At 32.1% G+C, this 19,390-nt stretch overlaps 1 protein-coding gene across 1 annotated transcript; it reads right to left on the bottom strand.

Moving 5' to 3' along the window:
• Positions 1–16,254: 16,254 nt before the first annotated feature.
• On the bottom strand, positions 16,255–19,124 carry LOC127796438 (uncharacterized). The gene has a single exon (XM_052328586.1). The coding sequence runs from the start codon at positions 18,349–18,351 to the stop codon at positions 16,900–16,902; it is 1,452 nt and encodes a 483-aa protein (XP_052184546.1). The 5' UTR covers positions 18,352–19,124; the 3' UTR covers positions 16,255–16,899.
• Positions 19,125–19,390: the final 266 nt, after the last annotated feature.

Below are 19,390 nucleotides of genomic sequence, written 5' to 3'. Positions count from 1 at the left end.
CATAAGTCGACAAATTAGAGTATAAATTTAAAAATCAATCGACAGAAGCATAGGTTAATTAAGAAATGCATCATAGATAAAACAAGAAATGAATTTATATGCATTCTGTGAGTTGACATATTCTAAATGATTAGTCGACAAATTAGAAAAAATATTGAGATTAAGAATAACATACATTCTGTCGGTCGACAAATCAAGATAGATCGGTCGACAGATAGAGACATAAATGGCTTACAAGTCGACAGATCAAGGCAATTAGCATGCTGTTGATCGAACAAAAACCAGAATTGCCTATTGATCGACAGATAAGAGCCAATCAGTCAACATATTATCTTAGAAAATTTTAGCATTAATTCTCAATGATTGAGGAATTATTTGAATGAAAATATCTTGTTTTTCCAATCTCCAAAAATGACTTTGACATACTTTGATCAATCATGTTGACACTAATTTAGGATCATGAATGTCCTGGGAAAAAAACATGAGATCACATAATTTGGCATGTTTGGATTTGAAATTGATTTTTGTTCGAATAATATTTGAAATAGAAATCTTATTTTTGCATCATCAAAACCAAAAACAAAACATCAATCTCCCATTTTTTAATGATGACAAAACCTATTTTACTCTTGAAAATCAATTTCAATATAGTTCTCCCCCCTTTTTTCATTAATAAAAAAGGTATGGTTTAGCAATACTCTCCCTAACCCTGATAACTTAAAAAAAAAAAAAAAAAACCTCTTTCTTGAGATATCAATACAAGCTCTTGGATAAATACCAGATAATCGAACAATCATTTATATCTTCTATGAGCATAACCAATTATCATGCAAGTTGAAGCTAAGTCAATCTAAAAACATCCAATAAATCAAATCCATTTCTATATAAGTTCAAAACCAAAAGCAAAACCAATAACATTCTAATTAAGTTCAAATCAAATATGAACCAATACATAGCAACAAAATAAAATCCACTGAAATGTGTGATACATAAGGGAAACTAGAAATTAGCAGATGGAGGCAACGATACTAACGAAGGAGTAGATAAATATGTAAGAACCACATCCAGGATCTCATCATGACGGCAATGAAGCTCATGAAACTCTCCTCGCACTTCTTCATGAAAATTCAAAAACTCTTATTTAAGCTCTGCTAGCCCATGAACCAAAGCATCAATGCCAGGAGATAAGTCGGGATGCAAGAAAGGAATAGAGGATGATGGTAGATTAATAGGCTAAGTGTCGGATTCTAGATTGGCTTTTTTTTTTCTTGCTTTTCACTACTTTAACCCATGAATTCTCTTGAACTATGAAGCTTATTCTGGTAGTCATTTTTGCATTAATGTGTTGGGATGGGTTAAGATAAACTCTTCAAGTACTAGATAAATCCCCTAGGTCTTTTACTAACAACTCACTAAGAGCCATGCCATACGGAAGCGACCTATTCTTGCGATTAAAGGAATCAATCATTGTATGTATTATGAGATGGTAGAGATTTGGTCTTCGTTTTGCCATAATACACTGCATTAACCATAGATCTATCCTAGTCACAATCCAGAAGCTATCATTTTTGGGAACTAGCATTTGACAATAGATTAAGTGTAAGATTCTAGTGTTAAGGTTCATTCTGGTGGTGTCCGATATGTGACAAGTAATGGTATTATCTTCATATACTTCTTGACATGCTTTGACATAATCCTATGTCCATGCAAAATATCCAAAACCATCTTCATTTAGGTATTCCAAATCTATTGTGAATCATATTTGTATTTACTTCTAGGTGGGTTAACCTAATATTTGTTCTAAATCTTTCATCAGATCTTCTCCCATTGAACATATTTCCAACATTAGAGTAGAAGACTCTAACTACATCTTCATATATCTCTCTATGGATAGTTAGAAAGTTCCACCGTTCAAATTCCTTAAAAGTGGCAATATATGAAAATTTTATCGACTCCAAAAAATCTAGGTTTAGATAACGACCATAAAAAACCTTGTGTGATTCAAAAGTATGCAAATACCTCTCTTGTTGCCATTTATTTTCAAATAGACGAAGCTGAGGATGATGAGGAAAGGGAGGCGAAGGCAAAGGCAGGTTGCTCGCTGAAACCTTCTCTTTTCCTTTGCCCTTACTCTTGACCACATTAGGATTCTTTGTGCGCATCATAGATATCAATTTGATAGTGTTTACGAAGAATGGTGAAGATAGGGTGAGAGGATTCGCTCGCTTTAGAGAGATAGAGAAAGCCAAAAGATACAAGATTTGGAGAAATAGGGTTTTAGAAACCTGACGATCACCCGATCTATTTAAAGACCGATGGAATCGGTCGACAGATGAGGCAATGGATGTTCTGTCAGTCGATAAACTGAGATGCATCGGTCAATAGACAACCTAAGTATCACATGTTAATTTTAGCCTTGTTGATCTGTTGACAGATCTATTTACATCGGTCGACAAATTCAAACAAGTTACAATCAGTCGACCACTACAAAAAAATTGTAATTTAGCGACGGAATATTTTTGTCGCCAAATTTTTTATTTTTTTTAAATTTAGCGACGGAATATTCCGTCGTGCAATAATTAAAAAATTTTAATTTTTTTTTAGCGACGGGGTGACCCATCGCTAAATTTTGTATTTTTTTTAATTTAGTTTTTATTTTTTAGCGACGGGGCTTGTCCCATCGCTAAATTTTGGATTTTTATTTTTTATTTTTTATTTTTTAGCGAAGGATGTGACCTCGTCGCTAAATTTTTATTTTTTATTTTTATTTTTTAGTGACGAGTCAACCCCCGTCACTAAATTTTGTATTTTTATTTAATATTTTTTATTTTTTAGCGACGGGGGCTGCCCCATTGCTAAATTTTGAATTTTTATTTTTAGCGACGGGCGATTCTCCGTCGCTAAAGTTTGAATTTTTATTTTTTTATTTTTTATTTTTTAGCTACGGGGTTGCCCCGTCACTAAATTTTGGATTTTTATTTATTTTTATTTTTTATTTTTTATTTTTTAACCACAAATGTGATCCCGTCACTGAATTTTGTATTTTATTTTTATTTTTCAGCGATAGGCGATGCCCCGTCGCTAAAGTTTGCATTTTTGTTTATTTATTTATTTATTTTTTAGCGACGAGGTCACTCGTCGCTAAATTTTGTATTTTTATTTAATTTATTTTTTATTTTTTAGCAACTAGGGCTGCCCGTCACTAAATTTTAATTTATTATTTAATTAAATTAATATTATTTAGCGACAGAATATTCTGTCACTAAATAATAAAAAATTAAATAAATAATAAAAAAAATTAAAATTAAATTAAATATATAATTAAAAATTAAATTTTATTCGCAACGGGAGTACCTCGTTGCTAAATAATTAAAAAATTTAAATAAAAATAAAAAAATTAGTATTAAATGCATATTTTATGTATTTTATTTAGAAATCAAAATATGTAAGTTGATATAATATTGTAAAATTTATAATAACAAAAATGTATTAAAATAATTTTTAATCAAATAAAATTTAAATATTTAAGAGAGATTAATTAATTACAACATTTAAGTGGTATATTAGTGGACTTAAAAATTTACAATATTTATTTTGTTAAGTATTAATTTATGAATTTAAAAGATTTAAAATAAAATTAAAACGGATGCAGCTAAATTTAGTGTATAATTAATATGTGCAGTTTCTGCAATGAGATGGCTTGCAGCTCGGACGATTGCATACGCGCATGCTCACGCGAGGGACCTGGGATTGAAACCAAGGAGAGGGAAAATGAGGTTGCGCTAGGGGATTTAATTCCAACGTACACGTGGCGACTTAAGGGGGTGCCACTTGGCGTGTAGAGGCGCACACGTGTTCGCCCGTGGGATTAATTATTATTTTTTTTAAATAAAAGTTAGCAATGGAACTGTTTCCGTCCCTGATCAGCGACAGAAATTTTTCCGTCGCTAATTCAAATTTATTTTCTTTAATGTTTAATTTTTTATTATATTTTAGCCAAGGAAAGTTCCGTCGCTGATCAATAGCGACGGAATTTTCAATCGCTAAAATAATTTTTTATTTTTTATTTTTTTAATCAGCGACGAAAATTTTCATCGTTGATTCTGTCGCTAATTTGACCCGTCACTAAAATTTAGCGACGCCACTTTTAATGACGGGAAGATGCCCGTCGCCAAATGTCATTTTTCTTGTAGTGGATAGTTTCATTATCATCAGTCAACAGATTGAAAGATTGGCTTTTTAAAAACATAAACACACAACATGAATATTCAACCAATAGCTTTATACATCATTACATAAGACAATTTCATCCATAAAATAAGTCAAGACCTAACCATTCCTAGCTTATTTCTAAAATATTCAAATTTGATTTTGTCAAGGGTTTTGTGAATATGTCAACAATTTGATGATTTATATCAACAAACTCTAATTAAATGTCCCTTTTTTGATCATGATCTTTGATAAAGTGGTGTTTCACTTCAATATGTTTAGTTCTAGCATGAAAAACAAGAATTTTGGTTAAGGCTATTGCACTTGTATTATTACACCTTTTTAGGATATTTTGAAATTTTATTCCGTAGTCCTCAAGTTGATGTTTCATCCATAAAATTTGCGCACTACAACTTCTAGTTGCAACATATTCAGCTTTGGTGGAAAAGAGTACAGCGGTGTTTTGCTTCCTACTAGACCATGATATTAAAGAATGTCCTAAAAATTGGCATGAGCAACTAGTGTTTTTTCTATCAATTTTGCATCCATCATAATCTACATTAGTATAGATTGCAAGATCCAACTTATTTGATTTTGGATGGAATAATTCTAGACTTGAGGATCCTTTAAGATATCTAAAGATTCTCTTAACTGTCTTAAGGTGGAATTTTTTAGGATTGGATTGAAATCTAACACATAGGTAAACACAAAATATAATGTGCGACCTACTAGATATCAAATATAACAATGATCAAATCATACTTCTATATAACTTATTATCCACCACTTGACCTATTTCATCATTGTCTAGGCTTAATGAACTACTCGTAGGAGTGGTCATTGGTTTACATTCCGCAATATTGAATTTCTTGAGAAGATCTTTGATGTATTTTTGTTGAGATATGAATATACCTTCATCTTCTTGCCTAATTTGTAATCCTAAAAAATATTTTAATTCTCCCATCATACTTATTTCAAATTTCACTTGCATTAGATTTGCAAATTGATCACATAAGGATTTATTTGTAGATCCAAAAATGATATCATCTACATAGATTTAAACTAACAGGATATCCTTACCATGACTTTTAATGAATAATGTTGTGTCTATTTGCTTTCTTTTAAATCCTTTTGCTAACAAATATTTGTTAAGTCTTTCATACCATACTCTAGGAGTTTGCTTAAGACCATACAATGCCTTAGTTAGTTTGAACACATAGTTTTCATAATTAGAGTTCTCAAATCCGGATGGTTGTTCCACATAAACTTCCTCATTAATGTATCCATTTAAAAATGCACTCTTAACATCTATTTGGTATAATTTAAAATTTTTATGGCAAGCAAATGCCAACAACATTCTTATAGCTTCTAATCTTGCAACTAGAGCATATGTTTCATCATAATCAATTTCCCCTTCTTGGATATATCCTTGAGCCACTAGCCTAACCGTATTTCTTATGACAATACCACTTTCATCCATTTTGTTTCTAAATACCCATTTGGTTCCTATAGTAGGATGATCATTTGGTCTTAGAACTAGTTTCCATACCTCTTAGAACTAGTTTCCATACCTCATTTCTTTCAAATTGATTTAGTTTCTCTTGCATTGCTATAATCCAATATTCATTTTTTAAAGCTTCTTTGATATTTTTAGGTTCAATTTGAGATAAGAAGACCGCATATTGGCATTCATTTCTAATGGATGATTTAGTCCTAATTCTTTTAGATGGTTCTCCTATAATCTCATTTTCTTTCACATATTTTCTTTCTCTTGGAAATGATGGTTCTTTTTCTTGATGAATTGCATTTTCTTCATTTAATACATCATTTTCCATTGAATTTGATTTATTTTTTCATGTTTTGATTGAGTTCATTTTCACAATCTTCTCTAGGTTTAGTAGTTTTAGCATTATGTCATCAACTATAACTTGAACTGTTTCTTTTACAACAAACGGTCTTTTATTAAACATTCTATAACCTTTACTTTGAGAAGCATATCCTAAGAAAATGCTTTCATCTTTCTTAGCATCAAACTTTTCTAATAAATATTGATCATTATTCAAAATATAACATGTACTACCAAAAACGTGAAAATAGCCAATGTTTGATTTTCTACTTTTATATAGCTCATAGGGAGTCTTTTTAAAGATAAGTCTTATGGAGACCCTATTTAAAACATGGCATGCGATATTTACAGCTTCCACCCAAAGAGATTTTGAAAGATTTTTATCATAAAGCATTGTTTTTGTCATTTCTTATAAATATCTATTTTTTCTTTTCGCTACCCCATTTTGTTGAGAAGTCCCAGCACAAGAGAAATTATAATTTATACCATTTTCTTCACAAAAACGATCTAAATGATTCATTTTCAAATTTTCCTCCATGATCACTCCTCATCTTGAAAATACAAAAGCCTTTTTCTTTTTGAACTCTTTTGCAAAACAATTCAAAAGATTTAAATGTTTCATATTTGGATGCAAAAAAGATCACCCAAGAGAACCTAGAATAGTCATCTACAATGACCAATACATATTGGTTTCCCCCTAGACTTAATGATCTCATTGAACCAAAAAGATCTAAGTGAAGAAGTGTTAATGGTCTAGAAGTAAATATTTCATTTATAGGCTTAAACGACACACTAATTTGCTTTCCTTTCATGCATGCACCACAAATGTGGTCTTTTTCATACTTTAGTTTAGGCAAGCCATTTACAAGATCATGCTTGACTAGTTTTTGGATTAGATTCATACTAGCATGCCCTAATCTATTGTGCCATAACCGTGTATTTTTTGAAATATTGGATACTAAACAGTTTTCTAATTTAAATGAAGATGATTCGTGAAGAGGCATATATACATTTCCTTCTCTTTTGCCTTTTAGTTTCACTTCATTTGTTTTACTACAAATGACTTCACAAGAGTTAGCATCAAAACACACTTTATGATTCATGTCACATAGTTGGCTAATGCTAATCAAATTATGTTTAAGTCCATCTACTAGAAACACATTTTCCAGCATAAGATTTTCAAATTTAAGAGAACCCATACCAATGATCTTACCTTGAGAATTGTCATCATAGAGTACCTTACCTCCTTCCTTGAAGATAATATTGTCAATGAGTCCTTCATCTCCCGTCATGTGCTTCGACCACCCATTATCAAGAAACCATTTGTTTCTTGAATTATTTGCAACCAACGCAACCTACAAAAGGAACAATCAAGTTGCTTCCTTTGGTACCCAAACCTTTTTGGGTCCATTTATGTTAGCAAGAAATTCATTCTTTGGAACCCATATTTGCTTAAATTTGTGTAGATTGTTTCTTATAAAATATTTTTTAATTAAATGTCCAACCCTACCACAATAGTGACATGAAATCCTACCTCTTGAAGAAAATGGTTTATAAAAAGATTTATTTTGAGTAAATTTCAGAGTTGATACTTTTATAAAAACAGTTTTATTTTGATTTGCTTGAAATGGATCAAATCATATATATACCTTGTTTATTCCCAAAGTTTCTTTGTGCACCTAAGATCATTTCTAATTTCTTTTTACCTTCCATTAGTTTTTCTAAGGATTCTTTCATATCTCTATTCTCTTTAAGAATATTTTCTTTTTCATTAATCAAAACCTTTTTCTCATTATTCCAAGATTCTTTTTCATATTTTAATATACTAATTTCACTTTCAAATAGACTCATTTTCGTTTTCAAATCATTGTTTTTCAAAGTTATTTGTTCAAACTCACTCATCAATTCATTGAATGCTTCATGTAATTCTTCAAAACTAAAGTTTGAAATAGACGTAGAAGGTTGTGATGATACCTCTTCTTCAAAGTTGGCCATGCGACAAATGTTGGTCATCTCATCATCTCGCGATTCATCACTTAAAGATAATTCTTCTTCACTCCAAGCTGCTAAGACCTTCTTGTTTTTCTTCTTTTCTTTCCAATCTTCCTTTTTTCAAGGATGGACATTCAATTCTTATGTGACCTAGTTTCTTATACTCAAAACATCGAACTTCATTAAAAACGTTAGGCTTTTTTTGTTCTTTTTCTTTTCTAAAACTTCTCCTATGATTAAATCTACCATTTTTCACGAATTTACTAAATCTTCTAGCTAACATAGAAAAATCATCTTCATCACCATCTTGTGATTCTTTGTTATCATTTTCAACCTTAAATGCCACGTTCTTATTTTTCTTTGATTCTTCAACATCATTCTTCTTCATTAAAATTTCATGAGTCATTAAAGATCTTAAAAAGTTTTCAAATGGAAGATTATCTAGATCCTTAGTCTCAGTTATGGCAATAACCTTAGGATCTCAATCCCTAAGTAGGCTTCTTAATATTTTTCTAACATTCTCACCATTTGTATAAGATTTTCCTAGAGATTCTAATGTGGAGACAATATCATTGAACCTAGTGCACATGTCTTTGATAGATTCATTCTCTTTCATGAAAAATAACTTATAATCATGAATAAGTAAATTGATTTATGTTTTTGTTACCTAATTTGTACCTTCATAAGCTACCTTTAATTTGTTCCATATCTCTTTGGCGGTCTAGCAAGTTGAAATGCACTTGAACTCTTCATTGCGTTAGCATTAATCTCCATGTTCTTTCTTTCTTCTATTGTCCAGGTTTCTATTTTCTCCATATCGGAGAGCTTGATTTCCTTATAAGTTGCTTGCATCAAGCTAAAGTCCTACATAAGATAAATTTGCATTTTAGTTTTTCAATAATTGTAGTTAGTACCATCAAAATAGGGAGGATGAGTGATGCTTTGACCCTCGGATTATGAAGTGCTAGCAATGTGTGCCATATGTGGATCTTTTACCCAAGGTTGTTAGACAAAAAAAAAAAAAAATGGGAACCTTGCTTTGATACCAGTTGATAGATTTGAAATGTTATGCAACACACGCAAGAGGGAGGTGAATTGGGTAATTTAAAAACTTGATAAAACTTGAAAACTTTTTAATGCGAATGAAATTTTAGTGATTTAAACCATAAAACATATATATAATGACAAATGCAATGCTTAATTAATATAAAACAAGAAATGTAAATGACACAAATGAATTATAGTGGTTCAGCTTAAACTAAGCCTAATCCACTATCTTAACTACTCACTAAGAACTTTAAACCAAATCATTAAACGTCCTACTTGATTCCAAGTAGGCTCTCTAGTTCAAGATTAGGAAAATTACAAGTCTCATACTTATACACAAATAGGCCCTCTAGCTCACAAGTTAGGAAATACAAGAAGTAAATAAATGGAAGAGAATTTAAGAGATAAATCTCTTAATTACAAGATCTCTCAATGAACAATACAAGGCTTGAAAAGAATAAGCATTAATGGACATACAAGCCTTACAAGAAGAAATGAGAGAATGAAAGATGTAAGCACAATAGATTGAATAACTTTCTTGGAAGCTTGACAATAAATTCTTCTAACACTTTAAATGCTCCACCAACCAAGTATTTATAGTTGTGGGTAAATGTTTCCAAAAATTTGACCGTTTAAGGTAGTTGGGGCTCATTAAATACACTCCAGAACTAGTCATTATGAGTTTCTACGAGAAAAATAATCGATAAATGCAAGGTATCGATTGACAGAATAGAGCATAAATTCAAAAATCAGTCGACAGAAGCATAGATTAGTCGACAAATGTATCATAGATAATACAAGAAATGAATTTATATGTATTTTGTTAGTCGATAGATTCTAAATTATTAGTGGACAGATTAGAAAAATATTTGAGATTAAGAATAACATGCATTCTGTTGGTCGACAAATTAAGATAGATCAGTCAATAGGCATAAACATAAATGGGTTACAAGTCGACGAATCAAGGCAATTAGCATGCTGTCGGTCGACAGATTATAAGACATTAGTTGACAAACAGAAATCAGAATTGCCTATTAGTCGACAGATAAGAGTCAATCGGTAGACAAATTGCCTTAGTAAATTTTAGCATTAATTCTCAATTATTGAAGAATTATTTGAATGAAAATATCTTATTTTTCCAATCTCCTAAAATGATTTTGACATACTTTGATCAATCATGTTGACACTAACTTAGGATCATAAATGTCCTGGGGAAAGGAATATGAGATCACATAATTTGAGAATTTGAATTTAAAATTAATTTTTGTTTGAAAAATATTTAAAATAGAAATCTTATTTTTGCATCATCAAAATCAAAAGCAAAACATCATAACTAATTACTCCTATATATCCTCTTAATTAATAATTGTCAATTATTATTATCTTGTGCTCTTAATTAAGAATTTAACACACAACATCTATAATATATAATAAGCATGGAGTAGTTTATAGGTTGGATTGATTTTTTAATTAAATTGGTTTTTTTTTTATATTTTCAACAATATTCTTAACATTTTTATTTATTTAATTAGTTTTACCATCTTCTCACAAAAAGTAAATCAAACAAAATATCGATCTGTCGCATCGCATGATAATTAAATGTATAGGATTTTTTATGAGTACAAAAAACATTTAATTATTTTTAAATCTCAATTACATGAGTCATCATTTTTTTTATCATTATGAATATAATCATTAAAACACTCTAATTTGAAAACAATCATTAAATTACAACAACAAATATAATAATTTTCCTAAACCTAACTGTAAGTTGAATGAAAAAGATTCTTACAAATTTTGCATATAGCAAGGTTTACCCGACCCCCATCTGTGGTTTCATTGACCCAAATATCCCTTATAGTTTAGAAATATATTTTTTTAAAAAAGGGTCAATCGTGAAAATAATTTAAATTTTTTAGCAAATTTATAATTTTATCTAATTCTTTTAATTTTCATAATTAGGTTTAAATTAACTTAATTAAATATAATTTTATCTATTAATTTAAGGAGAGAGTATTCATGCTGATTTAGACTGTCAAGTATTATATAATAATAATATTTGTGAGACCCACATGTACACATAAAAAAAAACATAACTTATTGTACATAATCTATTTTTTTTTCTTTTTACAACTTACATTTTTCTTATTTATTTATATATGTGAGTCTCATAAATATTATTATTAGATGACACCTAACATGTTAAGTCAACATGAAGATACGTTTTCTAAATCAATTTGACATATTAGATAAAATTACATCTAATTGAGCCAATTTTGATTTAATCATCAAAATTAAAATAATTGAATAAAATTATAAATTTACAAAAGGGATTAGATTATTTTTATGATTAACCCTTTTAAAAATTATTGTAATTTACTTTTTTTCTTAGACACCCCTTTCCTTAGTTGTAAATAGAAATGATATTAATTTATAATTTTTTTCTCTATCTATCTCTAATTATAATAAATAAAAATAAAAAGCAAAAGAAAAAAATAAGGAAGAAGATGCAATTGTGTTGCAAAGGGTCACCATTGGCAATGTTTGTTGCAAAGGAAGGTCATGACAAGAGACATTAATGGTCATTTTTGGCATCGTCAAAAATGCTAGTTCTAGTTAGAAACTTTATTGCCATTAGCATTACTTTTTCTTGTCCGTTCCCTCATCTCTCTCTCTCTTATTTTCTCTCAAAACCTATCATTTCCAACAAAACCTATCGAAGATGATAGGTTCTTAAGATCGATTTCCAAAATGCATCGATGGACAATGGGTTCTAAACTAAAAGATCAAATCCATCGATGGGTTTGATTTCGATTCTATTCATGGTAACATTAGGTTTTTTGGTTAGAGCTAAATAAAAATTGAAATTGGTGAGGAAGATAAAGAAAATGAAACATTGTCGTTATGTCAATTTCTTCTTCTCTTTAGTCTTCCATTTTCTTTTTTTCTTTCTCTCTATCTTTAGTAAAACTTGCAATGAGTTTTTTCTTTCTTTCTATCTCTTCTACCTCTCTCGACATCTCTCTATAATGCTAGCAAACTTAGCGATTGCCTCTCTCTCTCTTTGTCTTCTCTCTTTGTCTTTCCTTCCCTTCTTTTGTCCCACAATCCACTAGGAATTACAATTAGCACCCTAATCTCTTTATCATCTCTCACTATTTCAATCAATCAATGTCTTAACAATTAAAAATTATGTCAATCTATAGATAATGAAAGATAGAGTGAGTCATTTATGAAGAGAAAGAAGATGTAAAAGGGTTTTTACAATAAATGGACAAAATGGTACATACATGGCAAAGATTTAGTTCCACCAAGTGAAATGATTTTTATGCAAAGAAAGGACAAATCAATCCTACTTCCATGCGTAAATTTGGTTTCATTAGTCGTCCTTTGTTTTGGTCCCAAATATGATTGTTTTTATCAAAATATAATAATAAATTTATAATTGCAAGAAATTATTTGTCTTTTGTCTCTAGAATCCAAAAGATCTTATAAACAAATTATAGATAGTCGGGTAAAAGAGGTCTCCCACGTGGATCCTCCAATGCTTAAATCAATTTTAGCCAAAAACTAAGAAGTATTCAATTAGGTTGGGAGGAGTTCTTGCATACCTCAATTGGAGGATTATCCTCTATTTATAGAGATTGAGATTGTCTTGCAAAAAGGCATTCGAGTTTTTCAAGATTACTTGTTACGAATCTCCGACAAAAATTCTAGAGATTATTTGATATATTCTCATCCTATCATATCACGAACCCAAGATAGGCCCTCGAAATGGTCTCATGGGGGTACTCAAGAGAAGCTCCCAGAAGAGTTTATTGGGGGTAACTAGGAGAAGCCACCGGGAGAGTCTCCTAAGAATTGTTCTATCGAGATTTCTTGGATATTTTATATTTTTTTTGGACTTCTTCCTCTCAAGCACAACACACATGATATCAACGAGTTTGATGGTATATTACCACTTATTGGTAAAGGTAATGAGTGATTTTTAACCACGTTAATATTTAAATTGCCCCCACATAAACATATAATATAATATAATTATTTATATTGTCTTGTATTAACTAGTCTAAATCATATCAAGGGCTTCCCCTTCACACATACTAACACTCCAACTAATACTTTTGGTGGCTAAATGCATTTCAGCCTCTTCAAGCTAACACTCTCACTCTCTCTTAAATTATACTCACCACGTTTCATCTTTAATTTAATTATTATTATAAATAATACCTCTCACCTTTTAAAAATAATAAAGACTATTCCTGTTGATAAAAATTCTTGAAGGGGGTTGAGTTGAGCTAACCATCACCTTTACTTTATAAAGGTTGAGAGATGAGAGGGCATTTTAGGTAATCCATCAGCTCTTTTGCAGGCATTAACATATTTTATTTATTTAAGTCACAATTATTAACAGCAAAAAAATAATATGATATTAGTTTTGTACCATAAAATTATTTATTATGGTACTTCCTTATCTTTTTTATATATAGCAAAATTTTAATATGGAGAGTGCATTTTAAAGACTTGAAAAGATGTCATTTTCTTCCCCACGCCCTACCCCTATCCCCAACCCAGGTGGAAGAGCTAGATTGGGCCAGACAGCATCTATCCAGGTCCATTTATTTTGGCCCACCAGAATGGGCCCCACGGCCCACTGTCTATCCGTTGGGACGAGGGACTGACATATGATGGAACTCCACAGGCTATTAGTTGTCAGTCAAGTCAGGCAATTAGTTAGTTAATTGGGCCCCAATATCTGTACACTTTTAGGCAACCAACGACCCAACTAATTCTGTACTCCACATACATACATATATATATATATATATGATATGATAAGGTGGAAAAAGAATTTTATTTTTTAAACTCAAAATTATAATCGTATTTATGTATGAGATACAAACAGTTTTGATGACGCAAAGAAGTCGAATCATCAAAATTGGAAACCCATCCAGCCTTGGTGGTGTATCTACGAAATAGTAGAGTGATGATGATATCAGTCTTTGAAGCCTAAATTAACATGATTAGGAATATATAAAACAATATATTGATGAACCAACTGATCGATATATCATTACGTTTAAAAATGTACAAAAATAAGTAGAGAGAGAGAGAAAGAGAGTAGAGTAGAGTGAAAATATTCTTTTTATTCGTGAGTGTGATTTTGTTCATCTTTTTTAACGAGAATGAACGTAATCTCTAGTGATTTGAGAGTTATTAACAGAAAAGAATCCAAAACACTGAGACTCATAATTTTTTGTTAATTATAATCCTCAAATCATTGAGAGTTACGTTCACCCTCGTTAAAAGAGGGTGAACAAAATCACACTCTTTATTCCCCTCATTTGGGCTTTGGAATGTACTTTTATATATATTTATATATATAGACAACATGGCAGGTAGCAGCTCTACGATCCACCTTTTTATTTATTTATTTATCTACACGCACATAAAGCCAGTTCACAGTTTCAGATTTCTAATTGGGCCTCCAAACTGAAGCCCAAAGCACACTTTAAAATCCCTGGTCGTGGAAAAAAAGGAAAGCATAGTCAATGGGCTAAGTACCGGCGAATATTGGACAAGGGCTAATAGCCCAATCCAGTAGTATGGCGTTTATGTGTGTATATGACTAAAATATTCATATAAGATAATATCTTTCCTCAAATTCATATTTTTATCCTTGTAATTTTATATTTTTTTGTGTGATTATCTGAACATTTTATTATTTCGATTACATCCCTAAACTTGATTTTTGAATTAATTTAAATCTTATATTTTGATTTTTTTTTTCATATGACAACCCGAATTTTTTGTTGTTTTGATTAAATTCATAAACTTGTATTTTTAAATCAATTTAATCCCTATATTTTTATATATATAAAAAAGATAAAGTAAGAAAAAAAAATATACGTCATATTCTGATCACATCAGAATACAAAGATTAAATTGATTCGAAAATTTAAGTATAAAAGTGAAATCAAAATAATAAAAAGTTCGACTTGCAATACGAAAAAAATGTTAAAGTATAGAGATTAAATTAATTAAAAATGTAAGTTTATAAGTATAATCGAAATAACAAAAAGTTTAAATGACTACACAAAAAAATATATATATGGAGACAAAAATATAGCTTTCGCCTGATATCTTTTATTCGTTAAGAATAGCCTATTTTTTCTTGTAAATAAAAAATACATTAAATAAGAAAAAATAGCATAAAGTATTTACAAGAATAAGAAGGGTCATGTCGCACAAACACAAAAATTATATGAACCAAAAAGTATAGCAAATAAAAAATAATGGAGATGACAATGCTACAATATAAATATAATAAACATACAAGACAAAAAAAAAAATAGAGAAAAACAAAATAATCTAACAATTTTACGAAAACCTTCATAGAGGTCTCCAACCAACAAGACAAAAAAAAATAAAATAAAGAAAAACAAAACAATCTAACAATCTTACGAGTACCCTCCACAGAGGTCTCCAACTAATAAGACCAAAAAAAAATAAATAAATAAAGAAAAAAAAATAATCTAACAATCTTACGAGAACCCTTCACAGAGGTCTCCAACCAACAAAATTAGCCTCGGGCCTAAAACCATCAGAGAGTATGGCCATTTCATTTGCACACACAAGCGAGCATTGTTGTATAGGTTGAGTGATTAGTGGCTGGGGCAGCCTTGCACTGTATAGGCCGACCCATGAGTCAAGCCTACTTGCTTTTTTAATAACAAAACGACATGTTGAATATTACATAAAATGCTAACAATACACAAACATACAAAACATTATTATTATTTTCATACAACAATTTGCAAACTAAGAGCCAATTCTCTTGGTACTTTTTATCATTTTATTGTAACATAAAAATGCTATGCTGCCGGTGGGGGGTTAGTAGGGTTAGGGGGCTGGGCCAAACAAGCCTAGGTGGGTCCTGCCGTGTCAGGCATGGCACTGCCCCGCCTTGTAAGTAACTTAAGTTGTTTTGACATTTTTAATATGAATTCTAAACAATTAGTAGAAGGCCAATCATGTTAAAGATAATATTATGCCGTTAAGGTATCTTTGTTGAGAGGTTTTCCATATACAAATTCTTAATTGTAAAGAATAGTGGTCCAAACTTACTTCCATCTCTTCGGCTGTAAAAAAATATTGATTGCAATAAAGAAAGAGCTTGTCATTACAACCAATTGGTGGCTTTTCTGCAACAATATGAGTCTGCAAGCAACTTCAAGGAAGAAGAAGAAGTCTTGGCGGCCAACCCAAGACTGTCTAATATAAAACAGACAGAAGGGTATGTTCAAACAAACAAACCAACAAAAAAAAAAAAAAAAAAAAACAGAAATTGAAAAAGAAAAATGCTTTGGCATATAGTTTGAGCAAAGCATCTACCACTATCCACACAAGTCTTTCCATTTCTCCCACTAAAGCCATGGCCACTTTCCTTTGGCAGAAAAGCAGAAAGCCAGCAGTGAAATTGCTTCGAGTTTGTCAAATTTGACATCATTTAGAAGCTAATGCAAAGAGTTAAAAGTTCATCATAAAGAGTTACTGTTTCTTGAAGTTGCTTTCAAATTTTCCAACTTCCAAGCTCTCTTGATTACGACTAAAATGGCCAAAATTGAGCAGGAAAAACAATGGGGGAAGTGCACTTAAGTTGAACAAACACGAAATCATATCAATGCTTCAAAGGGGAAAAAAAACACAGATAATTGAAGCTAAAACTTTTCGAATCAGATCATCACAAGAACCATACGTCATGATTCAGAGATTAGCTAGGCTTGATAAGTGCTCCTGCTAAGCTACCATGGATTGAACTGGGAGTTCCCATTTGAGTTGTCGTCTACCGGAGCAGGAAGATTAAGATCGAGTAGATCAGAAACAAGTTCTTGCTTGACTACTGGGGTTTGATCGAATTTCTCCTTAGAACCTCCAAGAAAATGAGACCTTTTGTGCCCACCTAAAGCTTGGCCTGATTTGTAGATCTTGTGGCAAATTGGGCATTCGTGTTTTCTGTTTCTTGCCTGCTTCGATCTTCTCTCACCATTGGAAGACAAGCCCTCAACAGTTTCCTTCTTTTCCCTACCAGATTCGCATTCGTTTCCCCCTGCAGCCTCGGAATAGCCCTGCAACAGCTTCTTGCAAGATTTCCCTCTGAAATCAGGACCATAGAAACCGTTCGCGGTCCTCTTTCTTGGGTTATTCTTCGTCGAATTTGAAGCAATTACACTTTCACCATGTGGTTTTTCCATGTAGAAATGTTTCTTCAATCTAGCTCCCATACATTTGACATTGCTGAAGTGCTGTTCCATGTCAGAGACAGACACCTCAAATCTGGATCCACAATTCACTTTCTTCTTCTTAAACTTGTCATTTATCGGAAAGATAGCCACAGAAACACCTGAATCCACCTTCTTAGGTTCGTCCATGAAATACCTAGAATCAGAATTCTCAGAATTAACAGTCTCAACATCCAATCCACTAGATTTCAACTTCCCTTTAACTAAATTCTTATTTCCCACAGTCCCAACACCATCATAGACACAATTGAAACTTGATCGGTCTCTCCCAATCCTCATCTCACTAGAATATGATTTAGTCTCTAAAACCACAGAATTGTTATCTGAAGACTCTGCAACCGAATTCACACCAACCCACTTCCCAGAATCTCTAGACAACATCATTAACCACATAGCTACCTCTTCCTGTTCATGATCAATATCAGAAACAGATGAAGAACCATTTGCCAAAGAAGATTTAGTAACCACAGCTCTCTTGTACCTCATACTTGCTGCAGCCCTCTTCGGCCGCTGCGGCCGCCTCGGAGCCTCAGCCTCTGTGTCAGAGTGACTATCCATCACCAGCTTGTGATTCTCAGTAGTCCATGAACAATCATAGTCATCCTTCAAAACCCTGTCTTTCTCTGAGTGGCAAGCCATGTGGCCACACAGAGCCTTCACTGACTGAAATCCTTTGCCACATTGCTTGCATACCTGCTCTTTCTGTGAAGCTGCTGCTTTTGAATTCACAAACCTCCATGTTTTCTTAGGGTTCCCTCTGAGGCAATACGCAGAATACTTTGAATCTTCACAATTTTGAGATGAAACCTTTGTCACATTACGCTCAAGTTTTTCATCCGATTCAGATGAATTTCCAGTCATATGAGACCTAATATGGCCCCCCAGGGACTTTCCACATGGAAACCTCTTGCTGCAAAACCTGCACGCAAACCCTAATTCTTGATCTTCTTCCATTGATTTGTTTGGCTGATCACCCGAAAAGGATGGGAACCCAATAGAGAAAGCGAGATCAGTGGATTATGGGCGAGCTCAAATCAGCTAAAGAAGCTACATTTGTTGATCCAAATGGTGAATAAGCAAAGAAACCCCAAACGGGCCCAGATCAGAAAGTGACAGAATCAAACTTGGGAAGCTCAAATCTGGTAACCCAACACAGATCACGAAGCTCCTTGGCCTTGGCTAATTGAGATTGATCAGAAGAGAATTAATCGAAGTGGGTCAGATTTGACAGTTCCTGGAAGCTCAAGATCGTGGCCAAATCAGGACTTGGAACTCCATTGCTAATCCCACTCTGCCTGGAATGCTCAAATTTTGACTAATTCCACGAGAAAAATCAAAGCTCTGAAGAGACGGGTGGCTGATGATGGGCATGACGAAGGAGCTAAGTAGATGGAAATAAGCAAACAGAAGCAACCACGATCTTCTTCCCCTCTTTTGTTCGCTCGCTCTCTCTCTCTCCCTCTCTCTATCTCTGTGTGGAATGTGTTGTTGTTTGGGTGCTGGAGTTGGAGGAGAATTCCATGCAAGGAAGCAAAGACTCTATAGAATAGAGGAGATGAAACAGAAAGATGGATGCCACGTGTACTCAAGAGAGTGCAATTCGCCATATTCTGATCCTACGGCCAGCATTTGTGGGATTCTTGCTCCATCTGCAACTCTATGAATCCTGTCCCACCCGATCTCATCTTCCCATCATAACTCCCCTACTCCCCCCTCACAGTACTAAAAAATGTTAAATTCTACTCCGCACCAACTCACACTTATTATGTGTTTACGCTGGTGTGCTCCTTATTTGTGAGTTATTATTATGGGTATTTTATTTATTTATATAAAATTTAAAGTATTTTATCTTTTAATAATAATATTTTTTTTTAAAAAAAATGCCAACATTCAAAGGAAATGACAAAATGGAATTAAGTAGTCGTTGTCAAGACCTTAACATACATTTGTACCATATGAATTTCCAAATGGAGATGTTCAATTTTTGGTAAAT

This window comes from Diospyros lotus, chromosome 3 (assembly GCF_014633365.1).
Source record: "Diospyros lotus cultivar Yz01 chromosome 3, ASM1463336v1, whole genome shotgun sequence".
Lineage (NCBI taxonomy): Eukaryota > Viridiplantae > Streptophyta > Magnoliopsida > Ericales > Ebenaceae > Diospyros > Diospyros lotus.
This window is presented reverse-complemented; position numbering and strand designations above follow the sequence as displayed.

Excerpts from the sequence above, each read along its gene's own strand:
- LOC127796438 (XM_052328586.1), bottom strand. The coding sequence starts at position 18,351 with ATGGAAGAAGATCAAGAATTAGGGTTTGCGTGCAGGTTTTGCAGCAAG.